The following is an 8975-nucleotide window of genomic DNA, read 5'->3' as shown; positions in this document are numbered from 1 at the left end:
ACTGCCAAATCATTTATTTAATTCAATGGGTACATTGCCATGTTGCTTAGAGCGGTTGTTCCCCTACTTCATCGAGTTGTGGCACTTAGTGGCGTTGGTTGAGACGACGTCAAAATAGAAAGAAGATTATGGAAAGTTGAACTTGTAAGAAAATAATCATATTACCATACTTCTATAATAGATAGAAAAAAATAGTGATTGTAACCGAGTACTTGAATATGTTATTCAAGATTTGTAGAATAAGAAGGGTACTATTAGTCTGAAATGTGAATGTAGTAGCTTGATTGGGAGGAAAATGAACTTTCACATATTATTGTAACATTAGGCAATACGTGCGTTACACGTGTACGCTTACTAGTCGACTAAAAATAAAAAATACATACAACCTACCAAAAATGACTCTTGCAGGGCTCTCCAAGATTACTCCTTAATTCGGTCGCAGCTGTGGTCTAGATGGGCCGACCTCGTCCTTTCCCCACCTAGTCCAGCCCATCCTCTCTCGCAAGCCGAATATCCCTCCCCTGCCGCCGGCGTCTGCCTGTCCCCTGCTCGGCGCATGCCCCCTCGCAGCGGCGGAGGCCTCGGCCCTCCGGTTCGCGTTCGCCGGCGAGGAGGTCGCCCGGCGCTGCACGGGATGGCGCAGCGAGCGGCGAGACCTGCCCGCGGAGGAGCGCAGCCGGAGCCAGGCGCCGCACCCAGTCTGGCTCATCGGCAGAGCAGATTCGTTCGGTGATGGCTGTGTGCCTGTTGCCTCCTCTGTCTCAGCGTCGACGAGGATCCCCTGAGACGGCCACCGGCAGCCTCCTCACAAGGTACCCACCACCACCTCCTGAGAATACCCTTGGCTTTAGCCCCCCAATAAATTTCTCCCATGGTATCCCATTCCCATGGATTATCGGTTTGATGTAGGTACTGATCTGGAGGGTAGCAAACATACGACCTTAGGTACACCGTATGCTAGATTTATACAGGACGCTAGGCCTTGGAAAATGTCACGTTCCCCCTTTGGCTGCAGCAAATCTTCACCCATGGAGCATTCTTATATATTTCGATAAGACGCCTGCATTTCCAGCAGTAGTATATCTAACAGGCTAAATTGCCTAAGCCAACTGTACTACTAGTACTAGTACAATTCAGTAGCTCAAATCGACGCCATTGCCCAAATCACTGTATTATGTTGCATTGGGGCGAAGTTCTAGAAGCGAGGCATATGCTCCGCCGGCGATGCCCATCAGGGTCTCATGTGTTCCTTTCTCCACGATTGCGCCATCCTTCAGAACTGCAATTATATCAGCCCCTTGGATCGTTGAGAGGCGGTGTGCCACGGTGACAGTTGTCCTGCCAAGCATCACGCGGTCCAGTGCGTCTTGAACGACACTCTCTGACTCTGCATCTAACGCGCTTGTTGCCTCATCCAGAAGCAGTATCCGTGGGTCCTTCAGAATAGCCCTTGCAATGGCTATGCGCTGTTTCTGCCCGCCGGACAGTTGGGTCCCTCTCTCTCCAACTGACGTGCTGTACCCCTGTGGCATGCTCGATATGAATTCATGGGCATTGGCTGCTTTAGCAGCCGCAGCAATCTCTTCCTCGGTTACCTCTTCATGCTTACCGTATGCTATGTTGGCTCGTATTGTGTCGTTGAAAAGGACTGGTTCTTGGCTTACCAATCCCATCTGGTCCCTCAACCAACTTAGCTTTAGGTTGATGATTTCCACTCCATCCAATAAGATCGCACCAGAATCTGGATCATAGAAACGCTCTAGTAAAGCAATTACTGTAGATTTGCCGCTGCCACTTTGACCCACAAGCGCAACAGTCTGCAACAAACATGTTACTAAGTAAATTCCTGGGATTGTGTTTGCTTAGTAAATTGAACCCTCTCGAATAACAGTGAGAAAATGAAAAATAACTTCTGGTTTTGTATAAGACCTTTCTAGAGGGAATGTTCAAGGTGAAGTCACTGAATATTTGAACATCTGGACGGGATGGGTATTTGAAGCTGATATGCATAAAATCAATGTCACCCTTGACAAGCTCCATGGTAGAACCCTCTTTGCTGCTGGAATCGATTTGGGATTTTCTGTCTAAGATTTTGAATATGGAAGTTGCAGAATCATTTGCCTTGGCTGAATCAGAAGCCATAGCACTAGTTTGTGATGCTCCAATCATGGCCAAAACCAGAGCAAAGTAAGCCTGCATTATAATAATTTGAAGTAAATATCATAGTAGGATATCTGGATAGAATGTTTTGTTGTATTGAAATGATTCCTAGTGGTTACCTTGAAGACGCCGCCAAAATCGGAGTTGCCTTGACTAATAAACTTTGCACCAACATAGTAACAAAGAGCAGACGTGACATATAGCATCGTATATGAGAAACCAAAACCAATGCCTCCAACTATTCCTGTTCGAATTCCTTGGTTTTTAGAAGCTTGGCATTTCTGATTGTATTTTGTCACCACTCTCTCCTCGGCACAAAAAGAGGCCACTGTTCTCATGTTACCAACTGCATCAGTTGCCACTTGACTTGCTTCTTCATACATGGTCTGTTATCACATATTCAGAAATGATGGGGAAAATATATTACAAGTGTCACCAATATAGCAATGTTCGTAACAAAGAAAGCACTGTTGACATCATAGTAGCACAGAGACAACTGTTAATCAGCTGTTCTAAGTTATCCACCTTTTGTCAGCATGAGGTGTGTATCGAGTCTACCTTTCAAGATTTTGTACTTTAGAAATGGAAAAAAAGAGGCAAAAATAAGACTAAAGAACTTTTTCATAGAATAGTGCTAATTCATGGCTCACCTTAGCATTTTGACTAAACCCTTGTAGGAACTTCACTTGAGCATAAGCCTGGAGACCCATTAAAGGAACTACAATTAAGATGACCAATGAAAGCTTCCAGTCTGCAATCATAGCTATTACTATTCCACAAATAAGTGTTGCAGTACATTGGATTATTAAGGCCAAGTTACCCCCTACAAGGCGTCTCACATTAAGGGCATCAACACATAACCTTCCACCAAGTGCTCCACTAATAAGAGATGAAAGGGATTGTTAGTATCTTCATTGTTCCATTTTGAGAATAAATTAAGATATCTCACCTAGAATTTGCAGGATGATCAAACCAAGCAGCATCTTGGTACACTATGTTTTTAAATGTGAAAGCACGAATGCGTTCTATAAGTTTCCCACCAGCTATTGCAAATAGAAGGCTATTTGCTAGCTTTGATATCATACCCATTGCACCCAGCCCAATACACAGCAATCCCCAAAAGGTAGAATCTTCCTGTCGCTTGTCTGCTGGTAATTCATAGAATGTTTTAGCAGCACTAGCCATTACCAAACCCATCATTGGGTAGACAGTTCCATCAATTGCTGCCGCAAGAGAACCAAATAGAAGAAATGCCGTCTCTGGTCTGTTTAGGCTAATTAAGCGTCCCATTGGGGCCTTCTTGGAAACCTTGACATCTGTGTTATCGCTTGCTTTCTCACCATCTGCACCATCATAATCAAGTAATGCAGTAGGGCCAGGCAAGTTGACAGGGGGAATTACAGAATGGTGGCTGCTCCCAGCTGAACTTGTACTGATTGATTGTGCTTGATTTCTTTTAGATAATGGGCTTGATAATCCAGCATCTAACTGCTCGCAAGTTTCTTGGTGTGTCTCTTGTAGCTGAATAAGTTGAGAGTATGCTCCGTCAGGATCCTTTACCAATTTATCATGATGTCCTGAGTGGATCATTTCAAATTAGTTCATCTGTTTCGGTACAGAACCAAAGTAAAGATCGAGTAGGGGAGATACTAACCTTGTTCGACTATTTTTCCTCCAGAAACAACTGATATGCAGTGGGCATTTCTAACAGTGCTCAAACGATGTGCCACGACAATCGTGGTTCTCCCAACCATGATGTTGCTTAGTGCTTCTTGGACAACCCTCTCAGACTCTAAATCCAATGCACTAGTCGCTTCATCGAGCAAAAGGATTTTCGGATTTTTTAGGATGGCTCTCGCAACCGCAATCCTTTGCTTCTGCCCCCCTGAAAGCTGGGCACCACGTTGTCCAACTGCTGTATCATAACCCTGAAAACATATGTACACATCATTATGTTTATGTTTATATACGTGGGCCCAAGCTATTGTTGAACAGATTGTGTTTATGTAAGTACATTAGGCAAATTCTCAATGAATCTTGCCGCGTTGGCAAGCTCGGCTGCTTTCTTGATCTCCTCCAATGTTGCATCCTCTTTTCCGTAGGCTATGTTCTCCTTTATAGATGTCATGAAGAGTACTGGTTCCTGGTTAACAAGGCCAATCTTCCCTCTCATCCATTCTAGCTTAAAACTCTTGATGTTCATTCCATCAATCAACACTTCGCCAGCCTGTGGATCATAAAATCTCTCAACTAAATTAATGACTGTTGTTTTGCCACTCCCACTCTCCCCAACTATGGCCATTGTTGTGCCGCTTGATACATGCATTGAAAATCGATCAAATATTAGTTGCTCTGGCCTGCTTGGGTAACTGAAAGACACATCCCTCAGCTCTACATCACCTTTAATGTCTTCTAACACAACACCAGTAATATCATCATAGTCAATCTCTGGTTTCCTGTTGATTGTTGTAAACAATCTGTATGCGGCAACTCTTCCTTCGTCAAAGGAAGCAATGCAGGGGGTTGCATCACCCAATGCTCTAACCCAAAAATTGAAAATTTGCAAGTTAGAACACATATTTCATCTTAAGGTTTGATTTATGGAAGTACTTAGCAATTTGTTGTGAAGCACTATAGCATGTTGATCTATATTAGTGGAACTTGGTTAGTAGCTGGGTGCAGATATTTTTGTGTCATTACTAACCTTGCTCCTACAAGGACAGCAAACAATATGTTCATGACATCTGCTCCACTATATCCTCTGTCAAGGGTTAACTTACTGCCATACCATACAATTAGTCCAAAGCTGGAGAAATAGACCAAAGAAAGGAAACCCAGGCCAAAGCCTTGAATAGCCCCTTCCTTGATCGTACCCTTGTATGCCTTCTTTATGAGATTGTTGTACTGGTCCATGGCTTTCTTTTCACCATTGAATGAAACCACCTGTTACAGTATGAATACTGGTTAGCTAAGGACTTGTCGTTCATGATTACGTCATCAACAAAGGGCCTACCGTTCTTATGGATCCAATTGTCTGTTCTACAATATTTCCTGCATCAATGTATGATGCTAGGCCCTCGCTAGATACTTTGGAAAGCATCTTTGAGACGATTGCAGCTGCAACGATTAGTGGTGGTATAGTAGAAAGCATTACAAGGGTTAGGAGCCAGCCTTTGATAAATGCCACCGTGAACCCACCAATGAAAGTGGTAAGAAGCTGTAGAAACTTCCCTACCTAGGGAAAAGGAATGGGAAAATGTAAAACAAGAACTAAATAAGATTATGACTTAATGCAAACTGTTAATGCTGAATTATATCAAGGTCTTACTACAAGTATAATTTTCGTCATGTTTATTGGCTTTCGGTGATCATCCACCAAACACCAAAAACAATAGATATATTCTAATAGAAGTTAAAGCATCACTGGGGTAGTAACTAAGCAACATATTCTTCTTTTGTAGCAGGTAAAGGAAAAGAAGAAGCTGCATTCTTTGTACCTTCTCGCCAATCGCATCTTGAATTAGTATTGTGTCAGCAGATGTACCAAACACTACCTGTCCACCTTTCATTTCTGTATCAAAGAATGCCATGTCTTGTCTCAAAACCGACTTGAGATACAAAGATCGAAAGCGAGCTGCCTGCCTCTCCCCAGTCACGGTCCAGCATGATATCTCTGGTAAGCATATGTATTATTATTGAAAGAATGATTTCAGTGGATATTAAATGAAACTCATGATGCAGTAGAAGCATCAATGGGCGATCTGATATTGAGTATGCGCCTGTGGTATTCCTAGGTATTATGATGCTCAAAACACTTGATTTTGAGCATATTATATTCATAGGTATTAACATACTCAAATTATACCGAGTTGAACTATCAAAGACATACTCATATGCTATATTTACACGTGACCAAGTATGACAATGTACAACACCATACATATTTGGAGTACATAAATAATATGTCATGGTACTGAAGTGTCTCTGCAACAAATTTTGTTATTGAGAAACCTCTGACTCTTATGGTAATTGAGTATCATAGCTTGGGTGGTTGGTAGCTTGATGAATAGTAGCATTCAATAGGATCTACTTGTTTCTGGGAAATACATAAATAATGGGAAAGGCCACGCAAAGATACCATAAAGATCATATGTGTAGGTCATACTTACGGAGAAAACAAGCAGGCCATGTTCCAATTGCTAAGTAGACAAACTCTAGAACCACCTGAAAGAAATATGATAGCCATATTACAAGATCCATATTCTTTTGATATATTAAATTAAAAGAACAGGATGTGTGTATTTGTTTTTTTTTTTGACAGAAAGACTGTAAGGGAACCCCCTACAGTATAATTGGTGCAACAAACCCAAATTGCAAGTACCAGGCCTTGAACCTGGGTGGGTGGGAAGGCATCAGCCCCTTCCCACCACTAGGCTATGCCTTAGTCTGCAAAATTTCATATCTGTGTATTTGTAAATTGAGGGCATGAAAAATCGAGAATCTCTTATCAGGTTAATGTGTAATTTCATATCTGTGTCCTGTAAGCAAGTTCTTATCAGCCAATATGTAACAAGTTTCAGTGGCGTTGCATGCTTGCAGATTCATACAGAAGCAAAAGGGTACCTTGTCGACTCGGGGAAGGATGGTGTCCCGGGTGGCACCTCCAAAGGCATCTACCATCCGCCCGAAGATGATCGACATGACGACCTGTGACATGCCGCTCGCAAGCGCGGCGACCGTGCCAACCAGCATCAGCACCACATCAGCGGCGTCCGCGTTCTTGAACAGGTCATGGAACGACGCCTTACCACCCTTGGTCATCTTCTTCCTGCCTTTCTCTTCCTCTTCTCCACCCTTGACTCCACCATCAGCTCTTGCATTATTTGTTTCTCCCATGCTATGCCTACCAGGTAATTGACTAGCGCCGTGTGTCTATTGCTCTAGCTGCTGAGTGAACTTCTGCTTTTATAGTGTCATTGTCTTGTTAGTTCACAGGTAAGTCCATTCACAAGAGCAACCATAAAGTTAGATGTGGTTGACAGTTGGGTAAAAAACGGAAAATGACACAGATAAATGTGTCAACAAGGTGCGATGCCAACCTAAAGACGAGTAGGATAACAAAACTGGCCACAAGAGCTGCATATCCTATTCGCTCACCCTTCGGAGTGCACTCCTTCACAGATGACCTTTTCCCATTTGAGTCAGTAACTCACCATGATTTTTTGTTTTTGCTGGATTTTTAACATTAGATTTCAACTTCAAACACAAAAGCTGTTTGAAGGAACCTGTCTCTCTTTTTCTTTGTTCACTATCCTCTTCTTCTATTGCTTCTCAAGTTTTTCTCTGTTTTTTACTCTCAAGTACATGCAGCTGTCTAAATAATACATAGACTGAGTAAACATTTGAGAATTATGAAGTAACAAAATCCCCAGAGCTTTCATTGCACTCGCCATGGTGGTGAAATAATTTATGTACCGATCGGTTTCAGTGCCAGAACCACTAGTAGAAAGTGCTTGAATGATGTTAGGAGTGCACCCTTAATTAAAGGCTGTCTTTGTCCTGCAGACCCAAACTGATTCAACATTGTGAAACCAGATCTTCTTCGCCGGGAAAGCGACGGCCGATGAAAACCCCTCTTCCTTGACAGCGGCTGGCCTAGGGGTAAACTCTGCCGATAATTTTAATGCGAGGAGCTGTTTTTTTTGCAGGTGTCCACATCAGAGGATGACTAGGACACTTGGTGCATCAGCTCGGTCGTACGCATCGGCTTGGCTGCGTCAGCTCAGATGTAAGCATATTTTTTTGTTGCTGATCATTTTCCTAAGGCTAGTCATAGTGGGAGTAACTTAGATAGTAACATAGCACACTTCGAGAAATTTTTGCTTATGTGGCATGTAGTTAATGAGAAGTAGTAACATAATATGTTACTGTAACATAGCGTTTTCCAAGACAAGATGAGTCTACAAGCCATTAAATGAAGCCACATATGACACTACTAGTATGTTACTTTGCACTATGAAGGTAGTAACTTAGACTAGTGTCATATGCATGACATTAGTATAAGTTACTCCCCACTATGACCAGCCTAAGTAGGCCCTCCTTGGCTGGCAGGAGCTTAGTAGGCCTTGTCTTGCCTGGCAGTGGCAGGAGGTATCGCAGGGTGTTCAGCGCCCAGATTTGTAGCTAGTCGCTCGCGCCACGATGGCGATCTGGCAGCTGCTGGAGTGAGCCAAATGGAAGATCCCGGGGGACCTGAGCGTTTGGATGCTTGGAGCATCAGCTCTGTTCGGATGTGTGTGAGAGCTTCTGCAAATGGCATGGCCTGGCCCCGCTCTCTTTTTGTTCTTATCCTGCTTATGCAGATTAGGGATAGCGTGTAGGACCTAAGTAGGGGTACTGTGTATTTCTATATTTTTTTATTAGAGGAGTGTATTTGTATTTGTTTCTGGCCGAAGATATATACTACTGCTTCATTGATTATGTTTGTATTGCAAAGAAAATCTCACATCCAAATTACGCCAGCGTCAGTTTTTTTTGTCGTTGGAAGGAAGCGTCAGCTTTTGTTTACTCGGGCCTGGGAATGAATGAGAATTCCTCGCATACAAAACTCGGCCTTGCATTGCATTGTTGGTGTGAGCCCATGGCTGAGTCGGTTGGGCCAAATATATACTAGAGTACACAGCCCTAACAAAAAAGGTTAAGGTTAATGGTTGTGCTAAAAAATGATTAATGGTTACCCTCTATCGGTGCTCCTATGTGGCGCCTTAAGCGCCATTAGGCCTCGTGGGCCCGCCCATGTAGAGGGCGAGCGCTCG

At 43.1% G+C, this 8975-nt stretch overlaps 1 protein-coding gene and 1 long non-coding RNA gene across 2 annotated transcripts; one reads left to right on the top strand and one right to left on the bottom strand.

Moving 5' to 3' along the window:
* The first annotated feature begins 286 nt into the window (after positions 1 to 286).
* On the top strand, positions 287 to 8676 carry LOC125530346 (uncharacterized). Its single transcript, XR_015609234.1, has 3 exons — positions 287 to 812; positions 6760 to 7948; positions 8272 to 8676. It is a non-coding gene; the product is annotated as an uncharacterized LOC125530346 (long non-coding RNA).
* Positions 822 to 7056, bottom strand: LOC125530345 (ABC transporter B family member 5). Its single transcript, XM_087529925.1, has 12 exons — positions 6784 to 7056; positions 6330 to 6384; positions 5658 to 5833; positions 5174 to 5395; positions 4865 to 5103; positions 4175 to 4700; positions 3815 to 4088; positions 3110 to 3737; positions 2811 to 3039; positions 2280 to 2546; positions 1930 to 2193; positions 822 to 1817 (listed from the first exon to the last, which is right to left on the bottom strand). Exons 1-12 carry the CDS (start codon positions 7054 to 7056, stop codon positions 1173 to 1175), a joined length of 3798 nt encoding a protein of 1265 aa, XP_087386051.1. The 3' UTR covers positions 822 to 1172.
* Positions 8677 to 8975: the final 299 nt, after the last annotated feature.

This window comes from Triticum urartu, chromosome 1A (genome assembly GCF_056163025.1).
Source record: "Triticum urartu cultivar PI428250 chromosome 1A, HENAU_Tu73, whole genome shotgun sequence".
NCBI classification, from domain to species: domain Eukaryota; kingdom Viridiplantae; phylum Streptophyta; class Magnoliopsida; order Poales; family Poaceae; genus Triticum; species Triticum urartu.
This window is presented reverse-complemented; position numbering and strand designations above follow the sequence as displayed.

Excerpts from the sequence above, each read along its gene's own strand:
- LOC125530345 (XM_087529925.1), bottom strand. The coding sequence starts at position 7,056 with ATGGGAGAAACAAATAATGCAAGAGCTGATGGTGGAGTCAAGGGTGGA. Across the intron at positions 6,385-6,783 it reads TCCTTCCCCGAGTCGACAAG|GTGGTTCTAGAGTTTGTCTA; the intron begins GTACCCTTTTGC and ends TATTTCTTTCAG. Across the intron at positions 2,547-2,810 it reads GGTTTAGTCAAAATGCTAAG|ACCATGTATGAAGAAGCAAG; the intron begins GTGAGCCATGAA and ends ATGTGATAACAG.